Source organism: Pristiophorus japonicus, chromosome 7 (genome assembly GCF_044704955.1).
Source record: "Pristiophorus japonicus isolate sPriJap1 chromosome 7, sPriJap1.hap1, whole genome shotgun sequence".
Classification (NCBI taxonomy): Eukaryota; Metazoa; Chordata; class Chondrichthyes; family Pristiophoridae; genus Pristiophorus; species Pristiophorus japonicus.
Genome location: NC_091983.1, coordinates 175,114,040 through 175,133,435, shown reverse-complemented (window position 1 = coordinate 175,133,435; position 19,396 = coordinate 175,114,040). Strand labels below are relative to the sequence as shown.

Here is a 19,396-nt window from a genome sequence, read left to right as displayed (position 1 = left end):
AACTCCCACTAGTGTTTTCTGCCCTTTGGTATTTCGTAGCTCCACCCATACCGATTCCACATCATCCAGACTAATGTCCCTCCTTATTATTGCATTAATTTCCTCTTTAACCATCAATGCCACCCCACCTCCTTTTCCTCTCTGTCTATCCTTCCTAAATGTTGAATACCTCTGGATGTTGAGTTCCCAGCCTTGGTCCCCCTGGAGCCATGTCTCCGTGATGCCAATTACATCATATCCGTTAACTGCTATCTGCGCAGTTAATTCGACAACCTTATTCCGAATACTCCTTGCATTGAGGCACAGAGCCTTCAGGCTTGTCTTTTTAACACACTTTGCCCCTTTAGAATTTTGCTGTAATGTGGCCCTTTTTGTTTTTTGCCTTGGGTTTCTCTGCCCTCCATTTTTACTATTCTCCTTTCTATCTTTTGCTTCTGCCTCCATTTTATTTCCCTCTGTCTCCCTGCATAGGTTCCCTCAAACAATGGCCGTGACTTTCCCGACCTGGCTGATACCTGCATCCCGCTGCAAAAATGGATTTCCAGTAATGGGGCTTGTTAAGCCCGCCCTGCGCATTACCCGGCCCAATTAAAAGGTGTGGGCCTGGTAACGTCAGCAATAACGCATTTGGTGCCGGGATATTTAAAGCATCCGCGGTCACATTGCATTTTAAGGTTGATCTAGGAGTGTGGACACTAACTTTGACCCTTCAGTGTATTGAAGATAAAGACAGATGAGTTCCCAGAGGTAGCCAGGTTGCACCCAGGTTCTCTGATAACTCCCTCCATGTGCTTGTGGAGGGAGTTTGAGCACACAGGGATGTTCTCTTCCCTTCCAATAGCCACAAGAGACCTCCCCAAGAGACCAAGACAGTCTGGCTCCAGATAGCGCAGGAGGTGACCAGCAGACCTGTGGTGAGGAGGGCCTAGGTGCAGTGCCGCAAGCACTTCAATGATGTTGTGACGTCAGGAAAGGTGAGTACAAAGCCACACTCAACTTCCTCCTGCTGTGCCTCTCATCACATCCCCATCACTCTGCCTTCCCAACCCTACTCTTACACATCATTACTCACACCAACATCCCTTGCATGTCCACCCATCCCGCTCTATCTATGTACATTTTCACATCGCCATCTTATTAATCACCCCTCACACTCATCCTAGTGCAATTATACCAAATAACAAGGAGGCCTCTTGATATTGTCACCCCGCTCCATCATAGTCTCTCTCTACACATTCTTTGCACTATTCCATCACTCAAACTCAACCTTCTCTTTTTTCCCTCCTTGCAGGAAAAGAGAGCCCACCACACAAGGGAGAGGCAGAGAACGGGAGGAGGCCCTTCATCACTTGCTACCTTCACCAGTGCGGAGGAGACTACCCTGGAGGTCCCTGGAATGGGCGACAAGCCTGCAGTGGTGAACGGAGAGAGGTGATCATCACAACAACCTGGTGACAGAATCAGTTTTCATATGGCTACATGGCATTCATCAGTCACTCGTCGGGGGGGCTGATGTCATGAGACATTGAATGCTCATCATGTGCATAATAGATGCAATCTACATATGATATATGTAACTGATCTCTTTACTCTCCCACAGGTTTATCAAGAGCCCCCAGCGCACTGCCCAGCCTCTGAGAGTGCAGCATCGCCTCAGACAATGCCACCCAGCACCAGCGCAGATGCGCACACCTTGCTGGGGCCATTGCGACATAGAGAAGTTTTGTCACCTGATATCTCACAGCACACGTGAGTGACAGTAGATGGTGGAGACAGGGTCAGCAGTGGAGACTCCTCATTGGAGGGCACAGGAGTCTCCTAGCTCTGCTCAGCTGGATGTAGACGCTGAATCTCGGGGGCCATCCAGGAAGAGGGCGATTCTGGAGCTGCAGGAACAAGTGCAGGAGGCTCTGACAAGTTTTGGAACCATGGTGACTGCGAGTGTGCAGAGAATGGATGAGTCCATCTCTAACATGAGCACCACCTTGGCGCACACTGTTATATTCAGAATAAATCCACAGGACTATATTGTAAGTTCAAACTGTTGTGACCTTGGTCCCTTTATTCAGACTCCAGCGTGGAGAAGCAGCATGGTGAGTCACCTTTTATACCTCTTACGTATTGGTGAGGTTTACATATATACATAACATCACTCCCCCCCCAAAGTCTTATGTACAAGTTATTTGCAAGTTGAGGCAATTTGGCATCCGGCGTCCCCAGGTCGATTGCCTGAGTTGAAATCCTGACATGGTGGGTTCATCCTCGTGGTTGACGGCGAGGTCGATTGTGTTCGTGGGTTGCTGGGGGGCCAGGTCCTTTCACAGTGGTTCCTGGTTATCTGTAGTTCATAGTTTGGTCTGGTCCAAATGCTTTCTGTGTTTGCACAGTACATGGTTTCACAATCAAACGCTCCATTTTCATCACACACATTCCATTCCCCCCTTTGGCTAATACAGTGCTAGCAGCCCATCTGGGTCCCTGGACATGGTCTACATCATTTATTCTGATGTCGTGTGGAGGAGCTGTGCGATCATGGTACATTCTCTGCTGATAGCATACGGAAGGCTCGGTTCTGAGTGATTCTGTCCGGTGACTGCGTAGCACCCGGGATAGCCGGGTCTGTAGAGAGTCTACCGTGACACGTGTGGTGCCCGCTCCCGACTATTGTCACTGACCCTAAGTTTTGGCAAGAAGGATGGCAGATATGGCTTTGAGACTTTCAGTAGTGGCGGGAGGCCTCGTGGTCCCCGTGAATCCTGGGCCATGGTATGGAGGCCCTGCACCACCGACTGTGTGTAGCCTCCTTGCCTTTCTTTGCAACATTGCAGGGTTGCCCCGTACTGGGCAATCTGATAGGATGAACCTTTCGTCTTTGCGACGGATAAGCTGCAACATCCCGTCTAGTGGTTCACCGTTGGCAGGCGGTAACGTGGAATCCTGGCTGGTCCAGGTCCTAAACTGGGGGGCCATTACGGTTGACCCCTCGCTTTCTAGCACTTCCACGACAACGAGTAGGTCTGCAGGCTGCACCGTTTCCACCCCGGTGGGCAACTGTAGCCAACTGAGGGCATTAGCGCCGTTCTCAGTGCCTGGCCCGTGGCAGTGTTAGACATTCTCAAAACAACGCATCGATAATGGTGCCTCTGCTCTCCCAAAACTGAGGGATGAGCAGCTTGTCTGACTCGAGCAAATATTGGGACACTCTTTGGTACATTTCTTTTGTCCCGTGAACCCAAGCTATTGCCTTGGTTAACTTATTGGATACATGTACAACCAGTTGGGGCTCGCCCGCTACTTTGGCTTGCTGTACAACACGCCCAACCCCGTGTGGTAACACATCACTTGCTACAAGTACTTTGTCAGATACATTTACGGCCAAATGGTGTTCGCCCGTTACTTTGGCTTGTTGTAAGGTACCCCCGACCCCATATTATAGTACATCATTGGCCGCGAAAGAACATTTACATGGGTTACATAGTGCAAACAACTTATTGGACAGTAGTGGGTTCCTGGCCTTCTCAGTGGCCACCCCTTTACCTTTGCCCCAAACCCAGTTGTCTTCCTTTCTGGGCAACACATACCTCTGTTCTGTTGCAGCGACATACCGTGGTCTGGACGCTCTCTCGTCCCGTGGTCTGGATGCACTTTCGTCCCATGGTCTGGACGCACTCTCGTCTGTGTCCATGATGCCGACTGCCGTGATTGTCCTCTCCAGGGATTTTGCCTCTGGCATCGAGAAGACGCATTCGGATCGTTTCAGCTGGCGTCCCACTCTACATTGTCGACCTGGAGCCTCTTCCATCGTCGCGAAGAGGTCATCGGCTTCGGGTGGTGGGTACCGCGCCTGTACCACAGCTCGGTTGATCTTCACCTCCTCATGGTCGTGATGAGCGGCCTGTGCCTCGGGGATCTGCAAATGGATCTGCATTTCGATGCCTGGTTCAGTTGAAGGTGGGACTTTGCTCAGCCTTTGAGCAAGGGAGATGCCGTTCGCCGGAGAAGGTACGCAGAGGTCTTCCCAGTTGCATCGAATCTTCCCCATCCATCTTCTACCCAGCAGCGTCGGCCCATCATCTGAAACAATCCACAGTGGTAAATCATGCACTGTTCCCTCATTGGATACTCTTATGTCCACACTACCAATAACTGGTATCAGTTCCTTGGTGTAGGCAGCTTTGCCTGAATCGGGATCAGCTTGGGTCGTTGTGCTCTGTCGCCCCACAGCCTCTCGAATGCCTTCTGGCTCATAACTGATTGACTCGCCCCCATGTCCAATTCCATGGAGACTGGAGTGCCGTTGAGTTTAACTTTTAACATTATCGGAGGGCTTTTGGTGGTGAAGGTGTGTATCCCATATACTTCCTCTTCATCCTCAGGTTCAGTTGCCTCTCCTGCTCGTTCAGCGTGATCCTCGCTGGATCGGTCATCCTCTCCTGACTCTGCCACGTGGTGAGTCACAGGTTGTTTGCACATTTGCTGGAGGTGCCCCATTGTTCCACATCCCTTGCACACATAGGGCTTGAATCGACATTGATGAGCTCTATGACTGCCCCCGCAGCGCCAACATCGTGTTAATGGATACGTATTCATGCCCCACGGCAGACTCTGAGTCATTCTAGGCCGAGGTCTGGCCTCTTTGGTCACATGGACCCTGCCCTCTACAGTTCTGCCTGCTGAAAACATTATTTAATGCACAGTACTTGCCGGTGAGCTTTGATTCTGTGAAGATGTCTGTTTCATGTTATCGCTCGTGGATATGAAGGTTTGGGCTATCGTGATGGTCTTGCTCAGATCTAGGGATTCGGCAGACAGCAATTTGCAAAGAATGGCCTCGTGGCTGATTCCAAGCACGTAAAAGTCCCGCAACATTTCCCCCAAGGACCCTGCAAAGTCGCACTGTCCCGCAAGGCGTCTTAGGTCGGCGACAAAACTCGGCACATTCTGGCCCTCGGAGCGATGGTGCGTGTAACAGCGATACCTGGCCATTAAGATGCTCTCCTTCGGCTTGAGGTGTTCCCAAACCAGCGTACACAGCTCTGTATAAGTCTTGTCCGTTGGTTTGTCCGGTGCCAGCAGATTTTTGAGGAGGCCATATATCGAAGACCCACATACGGTGAGGTGGATCGCCCTGCGCTTGATCGCTGTCTCAGCCGTGTCCAGCTCATTGGCCACGAAGTACTGGTCGAGGTGCTCAACGAAGGCTTCCCAATCATCACCCTCAACAAATAAGTGCGCCCCATTTGGGGAGGGGCTCAATTTCGACCCCATGGTCTGTATGCAAAATAGATGGGCCACTATGGAGAATAGATGGGCATCTATGGAGGATAGAAACCAGAGGCTCATAGACCTCCTTTCTAGGAGGGATGTCTGTATAGACGTGAGCCCTCATGGCCCCACTGAAGTGCAGCAAGGTACTCTCCAGCTATTTGCTAGCAGGGAAGTGCAGGTGGCCTATGAAAGGGATGATGGTGGGAGGGCACATGGAAGTGAGGGCTCCTGTCCCAGCTCTCTAACTTCCACCCCCTTGCCAGCCCCTGAGTCTGAGCCCCAGATGCCTCCCCGGAGAGTGATGGCCGAGTCTGACCCCGGACAGTCGCAGGAGGAGCAGACTTTGGCGGGGCCCTCACAGGGTTCAAAACCCAGAGGACAACCGCCAAAGGCGTCTAAGCAGGTGCAGCAGGGAAGTGAACAGGCTGCCTCTACCTCTGCTGAGGCCGCAGGGGTAGCACCTCGTAGAAGCACATGTAAGCGAAAGAAGTCACACAAATAGTCACAAGGGTAGTCATATGGGTGTTTTCTTCAATGTTATTGTTAAGTTTATGTCGAAATAATCTGATGCATAAAATCATTTATTTTCAAAACTTTGCAGTCCATGACAAATTTGTGTGCACAATTGGAAGTGGCAGAGTGAACGGTCAGGACTACCTTAAGCTCCAGCAATGGCGGAGACTGAAAAGAATGGACTGGTCATTGTAGGGATGCCTTAGGGTGTTGCTGTGGGGTAATGCCTACCTGGCTACACATGTGCCAGCCACATGCCTGTGCTGCATAACATTACGTAAATCTGGCCATGATGAGGCCATCCTGGCCTCCTGGGCAGCAAGGTGCTTGTGTACTGGTGGCATTTTGACTGCCGGCTCCTCCAGCTCTTCCTCATACTCCTCTCCCACCTTATGATGCTCCTCCTCGGAAGGAGCTATATGCTCTCTGCACCTTATTCCTCATGCAGCGCTAATCCTCACTGCTGTGCTTTGTTGTGTAGGGCACAGAAGACCACGGCAATTCTGGAGACCCTTTCTGGTGCGTACTGAAGGGCTCCTCCAGATCTGTCCGGGTATCTGAAGCACATTTTGAGCAACCCTGTAGTCTGCTCTGTGACACTTCTGGTGGAGATGTGGCTTTCATTATAATGTTCCTCAACCTTATTACTTGGCCTTCTCAAAGGTGTCATAAGGCACGACTTCAAGCAGCCAGATGCTTAGTGTGTTTGGAGGTGCGAAGAGCTGAGTTGAGATGGTCTGGCACAGCATGAAAGAGTCATGACAGCCGCCGGGGAACTTGGCGCACACATGCATGATGATCTTCCTATGGTTACAGACCAGCTGCACATTGAGGGAGTAGAAGCCCTTGCAGTTAACACTAGCTCCTGGGTTATAATGCGGGCCCTGATGGCCACATGTGTGCTGTCAATGACACCCTGCACCTGTGGGAAGTCAGCCAGAGCCGCAAAGCCCAGCACCCGCTCAGCAACACTGGCTTCATCAGTGACAAAGTTGATATAATTGGCTGACTTGCCAAACATGGCATTGGTGACCTGTGTGATGCACCTGTGGGCGGCCAACTGTGAGATGCTGCAAATGCCTGCTGCAGATCCCTGGAATGAGGCTGAGATGAAAAAGTTAAGGGTGCTGATGATTTTGACAGCCACTGGTGAAGCGTGTTGATCCGCTCCTCTAGGCAGCAGATCTTGCTCCAGCAATGTGCAAATTTGTGCGACGACCTGGCACGATAGCCTGTGCCTCCTTTGGCACTGCTGCTTAGTCATGTTGAGGAATCTCATCCTCTGCCTCTATACCCTGTGTTGGGGGTATCGCCTCCGGCAATGTGCTGATGCCCTCTGCCCTGTGCAGCATCAGGGCATTGAGGAGAAGGTTGATGCTGGTATTGGGGATGATTGTGGTCAGGTTCTGAGGTGAGACAGTATAAATGGTACCCATGCTGATGTTATAGATGTTATAGATGGCAGGTGAACTTGAGATGACAGAAGCAAGCTGTCAGTGGTGAAAGAGGTTGTTCCAGTGAGGTGACACTGGAGAGTTTGCTCCAAACACTTGCAGCCTGCATAAAGCTCAATCTGTCTGGAGTAAGCAACAGCTTCTGCACTTGGAAAGTGAACAGCTGTGAGGTGGGAGCTTTTGTAGCACATTTCAAGCTATCAACTAATCAGCTGATTCAATGGCCATTCAACTCCCGCCTCAGGTTAACAGATGTGCTCCCTGAGCAACGTGGACCCTGTGGATGAGCAGTTAAAATGAAAAGGTAGGGTTAAAAACATTATTGAGGGTCTGTTAGCAAACCAATAATTGGTTTAATTGGGTCCACCGCCTCCGCGGATCGGGTTGGATCGGAGATCACAGACGCGCCATTGGGAAAGGCGTACTGCAGTGCATTGGCACCGGGGTACCAACCCTCTGTCAAAAAATAAATAAATAAAAATTCCCACCCGATCCACCACTGATCCTGCCCGCTGACCCCTCGGAAAATTCAGCCCAATAATCCGGGACAAAATTAATTAGCATTTGGAAAAATATGGACTAATAAATGAAAGTCAAATTGTATTTGACTAACTTGATCAAGTTCTTTTGATGAAGTAACGGACATGGTTGATGTTGTGTATATGGACTTTCAAAAGGTACTGACAAAGTACCACATAAGTTTAAATACACATAGAAACATAGAAACATAGAAAATAGGTGCAGGAGTAGGCCATTCGGCCCTTCTAGCCTGCACCGCCATTCAATGAGTTCATGGCTGAACACATTGTATGTCCCTTTAAGTAGCACTGACAGCGTCTCTGTCGGTCTGCTGCAAGCTCGCTTTTCAGAGCGAGCTTAGAATCCAGCGTTAAAGTTAGCACAAAGGTCCAAGTTTGCAGAGCGTGGCGTCAAGTCAGCCTTGCACGACGACTGATATCACACTCTGCTGTTTTGCATTTCTGGGGCTAACGGCAGCCCTATGCCCTCACCAAAATGGCAGCCGGAAAATCCTGCACCAGAAGTGAGGTGCCGCCTTTTTTTTTCAAGAAGCAGGCTGCCTAGAGAGCGGTAAGTACCCGAATTTCTAGGTCATAATGTATACCGGATTTCCCTCAATCACTACCCTAAGTGACTTCTACAAAGAACTCTTATTGTTAGGCACGACCTATTTGTTCAGAAGCCATGTTGTAAATTTCTATTGGCCCTTTCCATTACAGGAGATCATAATTGGCTTCTTTTATGATCCATTCTAGCATTTTCCCAGTAATGGATGCCGGTCTGACAGGTCTGTAGTTCCCAGGTTTGTATTTGTCCCATTTAAAAAAAAAAATAGGATTTATATTAGCTACGGAAACTATCCCTGGCTCTATTGAGCTATTGAAGATATGGGCAAAGGATTCACAGAGCTCTTTAATCAGCCTTGGATGGATATGATCCAGACCTGGAGCCCTTTCAAATTTGAGCTCTCTTCATTTATCTACAATTACATTATTGTTTATTTTACTATTAATAATGCTGTTCGATATAGAGGATTCCCGATCTGGAACATAAGCATCATCTATAGGAGTATAGACTGATGCAAAATAGTCATTTAGCAGCTTTGCCATAACCTGAAAATCAGTTTGAATCTACCAACAGTATTCTTTAGTGGCTCTATAGGATCCAGAAGGCATTTGAAAAAGCCCCTCATAAGAGACTGTTAACTAAAGTTGAAGCTCATGGAATTGAAGGCAAATTATTGACCTGGTGAGGAAATTGGCTGAGCGGCAGGAGACCAAGAGTAGGGATAATGGGCAGACACTCTAATTGGTAGGATGTGACTAGTGGTGTTCCGCGGGGATCAATGTTGGGGCCTCAACTATTCACTGTATTTATTAACGACTTGGATAATGGGATAGAAAGCCTCATAATCTCATTTGCCAACAACTGATGGGTGGCATTGAAGGCAGTGCAGATGACACAAACTGGTGTTGCATTCCCTAGAATTTAGAAGGTTAAGGGGTGATTTGATCAAAGTTTTCAAGATATTAAGGGAAACTGATAGGGTAGATAGAGAGAAACTATTTCCGCTGGTTGGGGAGTCTAGGACTAGAGGGTATAGTCTGAAAAATAGAGCCAGACCTTTCAGGAGTGAAATTAAGAAACACTTCTACACACAAAGGCTCGTAGAAGTTTGGAATGCTCTTCCACAAATGGCAATTGATAATAGATCATTTATTAATTTTAAATCTGAGATTGATAGATTTTTGTTAACCAAAGGTATTAAGGGATATGGGCCAAAGGCCACAGATCAGTTATGTTTCATTGAATGATGGAACAGGCTTGAAGGGCTAAATGGCCTACTCCTGTTCCTATTTCTATGTTATTGGTCTTCTGGCTTCTGGCATAGCTCATGCAGCTTTTGTTATTACTGCCACCATTAGCACCATTTTCTTTTCCAGCTATCTCCTAGCTACTCTTTAGGCTGTTTTTGTCTCCCTCAACTGCATACGATAGTTTATCTTGTTTATCTTTATCTAGTTAAATGTCTTAAATGTGTAGAACTTCAGACAGTGTTACTAATATGAGGAAAAACATGAGGGAACATGATGGTCTGAAGTATTAAGAGACAGGGCCAGTGTATAGCATAACCATGGCTTCCACTTTCTGAGCACTAAGTAACCTGATGCTATCAAAATACAGGTACTGGAGTCCAAATCAATGAAGGAGCACAAAATATCCACAAGGCTGCCCAGGCCCAGGTCTGAGCCTTGTGCCACATTTGTGCCCTCTTGCTAGCAGACACCCAGATGTTGTGAGCCCCTACTGTAATTTATTTAAATTTGGGGACTTCCCCACCCACTCCTCACCTGACCTTGGATACTCTGGTAGTGTAGGAGTGCAGGTTACTGACAGATAGCATTCCCTGCTCCACCACAATGACAGTGGTGGAGCAGAATTGTAGGTTTTTGAGCCAGCTACCTTTGTGTGATATTTGTGATTTTAAAGGACATGTTTTCAAATTCTGCTGTGCCAGATAAACTAAGAGTCCAAGGTGGAGAAATTCGGTCACGCCTCTGTTGTGCCGTTAATCTAGGCGGAGCGGTACATTTAGCCCCTTGAAAAAGTTTGTGTCTCCTGCCCAGAAATTTGTCAGAATCGGTCGAAGAGCTGACGGGGGCGAAAAATCAGCCATCGTACACCAGAATTGGGGGGGCGAAAACAAAAGTTTGGTTGGTACATTTTGCAGACACATTGCGCACACGTGGAACTCCGAGTCAGACCCCCGGAACATAGTAATGCACCCAATATAGTTTTCAAAATCACTTGTTTTCAATCTCTACTGTTATGTCTGTCTGCCGCTGCAAACTCAGAGGCTCACGCACCATGCTCTGTGTAAACATTGCACTGACTGTGACCTCCGAGCGAAGCACTTCCTCATCCCTTTAAGTAGCCACCAGTTAATGACTCTGCAAGCCTGTACCGACTGTTTTTTCAGACGTTGTTCTTGGCGGTCGCTAAATGAGGCGGCTGCACCTAATTTTCCGACTGGAGCGCACCAGGAATACGTCATGATCGGAGTGATCAGCAGCAGCCAGACGCTACTGGTTTGCACCCCTGGTGAGCCTCGAATAAATTTTTGGTCAGGGTGCTAAACGTTGCGCTCCCGGTCGGTAACCTCTTACGCTCCCAATAACGCCCCCTCTGGCTGCTAACTAAGGCATTAGACAACCGAAAATCCAGCCCTTGCAACTGTCAGAATTTTCCTGGTTATGTGGCAGAAATGCCAGGCATATTTAAAATGATGCGCCTGTTTGCATCAGATGTATTGGAACTAATTATTTGAATAGAACATTTTCTTATGTGAACTATGCAGAATTTACTAGACTTTTAAGTAATATGTATGTGATCAGAACAAGCACACAGACAATTTCAGATTCAGAGTCTCTAAAATTCAGACTTCCGAAATCACAATTGAAGGCCTGTACATGAGTGAGGCATTCCTGCAGCAAGGATCACCCATTTCCCCCAGAGCTCCCATTTCTCATCCTGGACTTTGGTTAGTGATATTTAGACCATTGTGAGATTGCCAGACAATTGGATACAATATTACTGTTAAAAAGATAATACCCATTTTCACTTAATCTATTCATTCATTGGATATGGGCACGCTGGCAAAGCCAGCAATTGTTGCCCTTGAGAAGAACCACTGTTCTTTTTATAACAGTTTGGAACAACTGAGTGGCTTGCTAGGCCATTTCAGAGTCAACCACATTGTTGTGGGTCTGGAGTCATATATAGGCTAGACCAGGTAAGGATGGCAGATTTCCTTCTCGAAAGGGACATTAGTGAACCAAATGGGTTTTTAATGACCATCCAGTAGTGTCATGGTCACCATTACTGATGCTAGCTTTTTATTCCAGATTTATTGAATTAACTGAAATTAAATTTCCCAGCTGCCTAGGCAGGATTTGAACTTGTGTCTCTGGATCATTAGTCCAGGCCTCTGGATTACTAGTCCAGTGACATAACTGCTATGCTATCGTTCCAACGACATGAACAAAATAAAATTTTTGAAAAAGAGAACAGACATTTATCTGCAGTGATGCAGATGATGTCAGCTGAATTTTTAAAAAATGCAGGCAATTCTGAATCCAGCAAATCAGACGTAACCAATCTGAGATTTTTTTCTGAACAAATCCAGACTAATGCAATGTTAGCTCTAAGCTTGGTGTCCATTTCAAGTGTCCATTCCAGAACTAGCAACCCTTTGTGGTGAAATTATTACAGCTTATACAAGGTGCCTAGCTTGATTTTAATGTGTTATTATTTTGTGTATTTGCAGTAATGGATACTTCACTAATTTTATCCATGTTCTTAAAATTCTAGTTTAATGCTTGCCAAATGACAAGACAGTAATAGTTTTCTGGCTTGTTAAGTGCTTGTTAAGCACTAGTTAATGGTGAACATGCAAAATTACTCCTACTGCCTTCCAAGCCCCAATTCCCGGAGTCTGCCCTGGAGCTCAAAGCCTTTTGGGTAACATTCTGGTCGACCTCCTCTGGACCGTCTCCAAGGCCTCGATATTTCACACCATGTGAGGGGACCAAAACCAAACACAGTATTCTAGATGTGACTGTACTAAGGTATAAACAAAGTACAGGTATTGTATTTCGACTTCTTCACCGAAAGGGTAGTGGAAGTCTGGAACTCTCTTTCCAAAAAGTTGTGGAGACAAGATCAACTGAAAATTTCAAAACTGAGATTGTTAGGTTTTAATTAGGCAAGGGTATTATAGGTTAATTACTAAGGCGAGTAAATGGAGTTAAGATGCAGATCAGCCATGATTTAATTGAATGGCAGGATGGTTGATTCCGATGTTCCTGGTTTATATTGAACTGTTCTAGCTATACACCCCACTATCCTATTCACTTCCCCTATGGCTCATGACACTGGTTATGGACTGGTAATTTTATTTTATTATATTATGTTTCTTGAAGCATTCATTTTAAGTATTTATCTGGAAAACATTACTTTTGAAAGAAAACAATTATAAAATTAAAGAGGCATGCTGTGCTTTTATTTCAATAATATTGAATATGCAGCATGAGCTTAACCTGCTGTGCTGCAGTCTGTTCCACTTGGCAGCTATTAACGAATATGATATAATTGGGATTACGGAGACATGGCTCCAGGGTGACCAAGGCTGGGAACTCAATATCCAGGGATATTCAACATTCAGGAAGGATAGACAGAAAGGAAAAGGAGGTGGTGTAGCGTTGCTGGTGAAAGAGGAAATTAACACAATAGTAAGGAAGGACATTAGCTTGGATGATGTGGAATCTGTTTGGGTAGAGCTGCGGAATACCAAAGGGCAGAAAACGCTAGTGGGAGTTGTGTACAGACCACCAAACAGTTGTCGTGAGATTGGGGACAGCATCAAACAAGAAATTAGGGATGCATGCAATAAAGGTACAGCAGTTATCATGGGTGACTTTAATCTACATATAGATTGGGCTAACCAAACTGGTAGCAATACGGTGGAGGAGAATTTCCTGGAGTGTATTAAGGATGGTTTTCTAGCCCAATATGTCAAGGAACCAACTAGAGGGCTGGCCAATCTAGACTGGCTGATGTGTAATGAGAAAGGACTAATAGCAATCTTGTTGTGCGAGGCCCCTTGAGGAAGAGTGACCATAATATGGTAGAATTCTTTGTTAAGATGGAGAGTGACACAGTTAATTCAGAGACTAGGGTCCTGAACTTAAGGAAAGGTAACTTCGATGGTATGAGACGTGAATTGGCTAGAATAGACTGGCGAATGATACTCAAAGGGTTGACGGTGGAAAGGCAATGGCAGACATTTAAATATCACATGGATGAACTTCAACAATTGTACATCCGTGTCTTGAGTAAAAATACAACCAGGAAGGTGACTCAACCGTGGCTAAAAGGGAAATTAGGGATAGTGTTAAATCCAAGGAAGAGGTCTATAAATTGGCCAGAAAAAGCAGCAACCTGAGGACTGGGAGACATTTAGAATTCAGCAGAGGAGGACAAAGGGTTTAATTAGGAGGGGGAAAATAGAGTTTAAGAGAAAGTTTGCAGGGAACATAAAAATTGACTGCAAAAGCTTTTATAGATCTGTGAAGAGAAAAAGATTAGTGAAGACAAACGTAGGTCCCTTGCAGTCAGAATCAGGTGAATTTATAATGGGGAACAAAGAAATGTCACACCAATTGAACAAATACTTTGGTTCTGTCTTGACGAAGAAAGACACAAATAACCTTTCAGAAATACTAGGGGACTGAGGGTCTAGCGAGAAGGAGGAAAGAAAGTACTTGTTAGTCAGGAAATTGTGTTTGGGAAATTGATCGCATTGAAGGCCAATTAAATCCCCGGGGCCTGATAGTCTGCATCCCAGAGTACTTAAAGAAGTGGCCCTAGAAATAGTGGTTGCATTGGTGATCATTTTCCAACAGTTTATCGACTCTGGATCAGTTCCTATGGACTGGAGGGTAGCTAACACCACTTCTTAAAAAAGGAGGGAGAGAAAAAAACGTGGAATTATAGACTGGGTAGCCTGACATCGGTCGTGGGGAAAATGTTGGAATTAATTATTAAAGATGAAATAGCAGCGCATTTGGAAAGCAGTGACAGGATCGGTCCAAGGCAGCATGGATTCATGAAAGGGAAATCATGCTTGATGAATCTTCTGGAATTTTTTGAGGATGTAACTAGTAGAGTGGACAAGGGAGAACCAGTGGATGTGGTGTATTTAGACTTTCAAAAGGCTTTTGACAAGGTCCCACACAAGAGATTAGTGTGCAAAATCAAAGCACATGGTATTGGGGGTAATGTATTGACGAGGATAGAGAACTGGTTGACAGACAGGAAGCAGAGAGTCGGGATAAATGGGTCCTTTTCAGAATGGAAGGCAGTGACTAGTGGGATACTGCAGGGTTCAGTGCTGGGACCCCAGTTATTTACAATATACATCAATGATTTAGATGAAGGAATTGAGTGTAATATCTCCAAGTTTGCAGATGACACTAAGCTGGGTGACTGTGTGAGCTGTGAGGAGGGCGCTAAGAGGCTGCAGGGTGTCTTGGACAGGTTAGGTGAGTGGGCAAATGCATGGCAGATGCAATATAATGTGGATAAATGTGAGGTTATCCACTTTGGTGGCAAAAACAGGAAGGCAGAATATTATCTGAATGGCAACAGATTAGGAAAAGGGAAGGTGCAATGAGACTTGGGTGTCATGGTACATCAGTCATTGAAAGTTGGCATGCAGGTACAGCAGGCGATGAAGAAGGCAAATGGCATGTTGGCCTTTGTAAGGGGTTTTCAGGGAGTGTTGTTGTGCCTTGGGTGTCTCTCTCTGGGCTTCTGCCCTCTCGGCTTATGCCTGGCCTGTGAGGTACCCTGAGTGCTGCAAGAGCACCCCTGGAGAGACTGTGTCCACAGCTTATGAAGGGGGTTTTGAGATTCGTGCGTCCCCACAGCTTATGCCTAGCCTGTGAGGCACCTGTGAGTGTCAAACACTCCTAACCCCTTCTTCCCTAGCCTGTGACACACGGTTGAGCATTTTCGAGGCGCTCCTAGCTTCCCTTATACTGTTCTGACATAAGACTCACGATCAGGAGATGTAATACAATAGAACTGAGACAAGGTGATTCCAAGAGGAAACTTAGGCTTCCAATTTATTTGACAAGGTGTATCTCAACAAACAGCAATACACCAACAAAACAATCCCCCTAAATCCCACTAAACGGACACAATGAAAATCTTTACACAAGTTTAGCAGTACAATGACCAACCTCCCACCTTTCCTGGCCTAACTGAGTTGGGAGTTCCGGGGACCAGAGGTTATACTCACTACTGTGCTTTTCTGCAGTCTGGTGGTTTGTTTCTTCTATCTTCGGTGTCTTCGGACACTGGTTTTCCTTCAGTGTCGAGAGGCTTGCTGGTTGTTGGATTACGAGAGCAGGGAACCCACCCACACTACGTCAGAAACCCCTTTTTATAGCCAGATTATCCAGTCCGCCTCTCCTGCTGAAATCGATTCTTCCCATTTGTGGGCTTTGTGATTTTGAAAAATGCAGCAGTTTTAGATTATTGCGGGTTTTTTCCACTGATGTTAACCTACTCAAGGTTTGAGTGGGTGTTGATTGCGTTGGCCTCCTGTAGCCATTGTGTAGGCCCTTGGGTTGTTTTGGGTTCCCTGGTTTCTAAAGGTCTGCATAATTTTCCTTCAATTCAGTTTTTCTAACCTACTCAAGGTTTGAGTAGGTGTTAATTGGGTTGGCCTCCTGTAGCCATTGTGTAGGTCCTTGGCTTGTTTTGGGATCCCTAGTTTTCTGAAGATCTGCATAATTTCCTTCCATAAACATGGGGAAGACAATAGCCCGATAATGGCTGTGAGTCAGTCCCACAGTTTTCGAGCAAGTGCTCTCCAATTGGCTTGAAAGCCCCATGCTTCGGGCTGACTCTGTCTCACCATTGGCCCTCCGGTGTCCTCCCCTGTCCAATCACTGTTCTGCCAAGGTCAAATCGTATTGGTTTCAATTCACAGCACAGACTGATCCCACAGCCCTTTTCCTTCTGGGTAAAATGAGGGTGTTTTCGTCCTCGCCTACATAATCCACTATCTGACACAGTCAGACACCACTTGAGTGTGTCAAAGTTCAGGGTGGTGAGAAAACCCTAGGTCTCCCAAATTGCCCAACTTTCCCCAGTTTAACTCTAAACTGATCCCGTCGATATATATCGTAATTCCTTTTAACGCGGTACAAAACACAGAATCCAACAGGTTACAATATACGACAGCAATATACATATATGTACTTAAGGTTACAGCAGCAATTGCACATTGAGTCTCATTTCAGTCTTAACCGTAAAACAAAGAAACCTGCCCTGCAAACTCCCCAGGGGCCATGTATGAAAACGCAGTCATCCCTGGGAATAACAAAACCACCTAAGTGTCGTGGTCAAGCTTTGTTTACACGCCTTGAGTGTTTAGCAACGGCTCTCCTGTCTGTGTAGTAGCCTGAGGAACTGCTTTCTTTTTCTTTTTCTCCTGAGCTTACAGCTTGTAACTAGCAGATATGCTACAATCAGGAGTTGGCCGATCACCAAGGCATGCGATCCCACCCGGATCCACGCAGGTATGTCTGCCCGTATTCCCAAATCCCACCATGCTGAGGGTTTAATCTGGGCAATCACCCCTGCTAGAATTTCAGTTTTCTGCTCCATGGTGTAAAAATGTTTTTAAGAAAAATCCACTGCCTGGAGGAGGGCTGTAAGTTTCTCAGGTAATGGGGCAATGGGATAGCCAAACTGGGCGATATATTGTTGTAGGTGGCTGAGGTTGTTTTGTACCTTGAGGTGAATCGTGGAAGGTTCAGGGATGGGTGTGATTCTGGTGTGTGCCACTTGAACCTCTGCCCTGGGTTTAAAGCAAAAGATGCTGTACGGTATTGGACACCACCTTCCCGGTCCGTGTTCATACCGTTGGGCACTTGTGGTGACACAATATGTCCAACCGCCTACTTATGCTACCTGTGGAGGCATGTGGTTAAGGGCCATTACCTCCATTGTGCAATTGATGGGCTCTGCCCCAGCTGTGCTGAACCCGCATTGTGGCCTTGCAAAAACATTCAAGTGCTGGGGGCACAGGATTACCTGTGCTCCCCTGCTCCGACAACCCGAGAGGTCTGTACCTGTCACAGTGTGCTCCCACATTGTGACATAAGGTAGGACCTCTTGGAATTGAACATGCACCCCTCCACGAATGACTCCCACATTCTCCACTCGGTACAGGGGTGCTGGTCGTGGGGACGCCCCCATCACGGGCATCCTGACCACCACACCCATGATGGTATGATTTGACTTTCCACAGTCCACCGGTACCGGGTAGGCTTCCGACGCTACACGAAGTTGGCAAGGACTTAAAACATTATCATAAGGGTGCAGTGCTGCTAAGTGCTGGTTGCTGATCCAGGAGGGGACCTGTCCCTGTCTCAGACCCTCGAGGTTACTCCGTCCCTCTCCCAGCAACCAGGCCCCATAGAGCACACACACCTCATTTTGGGCGGCTTGATCGGAGGCGTTTCTATCCTCCCGAATCAAGGCATTTACAGCCCTGGCCTGTGCCTCCAATTGAGAGATAATCTCCTTTAAGTGAACTGTCATTGCCACCTCTTGGTGGAGCACAGATCCCACTACGGTATTCTCGTCCCCCAGGATTTTGCGCAGCTGATTCTTTAACCCATTTATCTGGAGAGCCAGCTGCATGTTATCCAAACTGTTTATGGCGGACGCCCCAGTGTTAAACCCCGTGAAAATGTCATTTAAAGTGCCACGCCTCTGCCTGCCCAGTTCGGCCCTATCCCACTGTTTATACAAGTCTGTCACACTCACACTGGAAGTGGCCACAGTGATCTCCGGGCAGGGGATGGAGGCCTCTCCGTAGGTAAAGTCCTTATGGTTGGAGTACTTGGTGGAGTTCGATCCCAACCACCCAGGCCATCTCCCCACATGGGTGTAGGTGACCCGGCCATCCGCCGCCGGAGTCCCTTCTCCTGTGGTCACTGTCGGCACTCTGCCCCCGGAGCATCCGAAAAACAGGGAGTCCTCGGTGTCCCCTCAGTGGCCGGTGCAGATCCTTAGTGATATCAGCATCACTAACGCCCAGTAGGGAGGTGTTGACATCTGAAAGGCAAGAAGAACATGGCCTTGCCTTGAGAGACCTCTCCAGGCTCGGCCCACTTAACATGTTCCAAACACAAAAATGCTGTACCCAACAGTCACTGCCTTACCTAAACACATATACACACAACACAAAGTAACAAAACAGGAAGGGAAAATATATACACCGCCACCCGCCCTCGGGTGGCCAGGCTACATCCTGTCACTGTTCAGGCGTCGTCGACCACTCGGCTGACCGTACCCTGGGGACCAGGGTGCCCTCCGCTGAGGGGCTCGTATAGTCCCCCCTAATGAGTCTTGTGCTGCCCTCCAAGGCCCTCCCGAGCCCCGAGCCCCGGATAATTGGTGGGAGACCCTTGCTAGGGCAACAGAGCACCCTCCCTGTTGTCTTTTGCCTTCTCGGTCGGGGGCGGGAAGCTAAATAAGCAGGGGACCACGGCGCCCTGGTCTGTGGCACTCTGTTACTCCTCCTTACTGTCGGTGCAGAGTCCCACGTTATGGGCTGCAATGCTATCTCCTCCACCTCTTGGGCTAGCCCCAGCTTCCCCTTGGACCTTGCTAATGGTAGAGCCTTTCTCCCTACTTCTGTTCGTGGGCTGGGAACTTCTACCCAGTGGTGGGATAGCCTTACAGGAGCAGTGAACTAGCCCTGGCTGTAGAGCTTCGAGGCCCACTGCCTCCTCCAGAGCCTCCAAATCCACCGGGGCCTGTTCTTCCCCCAGTGCCTGATTCACTTCCCTTGCTCGTCCCCTCTGTTTTTTACCTCTTTTGGGGTCAAACAATTTACACTGATTAATGTGATATCACTTCACCCGGCGAGGCAATCGAACCGCATAGACCATAGGGCTAGCCTTGTTGACTATGCTGTATGGTCCCATATACAGTGGTTCAAATACCCCGACCCGGGCGAAGCTTCTCACCATCACCTGGTCGCCCACCTCCCAATC

General features: G+C 47.4%; 1 protein-coding gene across 1 annotated transcript in view; it reads left to right on the top strand.

Annotated features, from left to right (window-relative positions):
* Positions 1-19,396, top strand: part of sh3bgrl2 (SH3 domain binding glutamate-rich protein like 2) — a 118,314-nt gene that overhangs the window by 80,595 nt on the left and 18,323 nt on the right. The window contains exons 4-5 of the mRNA XM_070885581.1: positions 1,292-1,431; positions 1,601-1,749. Of these exons, the coding sequence (XP_070741682.1) occupies positions 1,292-1,431; positions 1,601-1,749 (289 nt within the window). The remainder of the gene's footprint in view (positions 1-1,291; positions 1,432-1,600; positions 1,750-19,396) is intronic.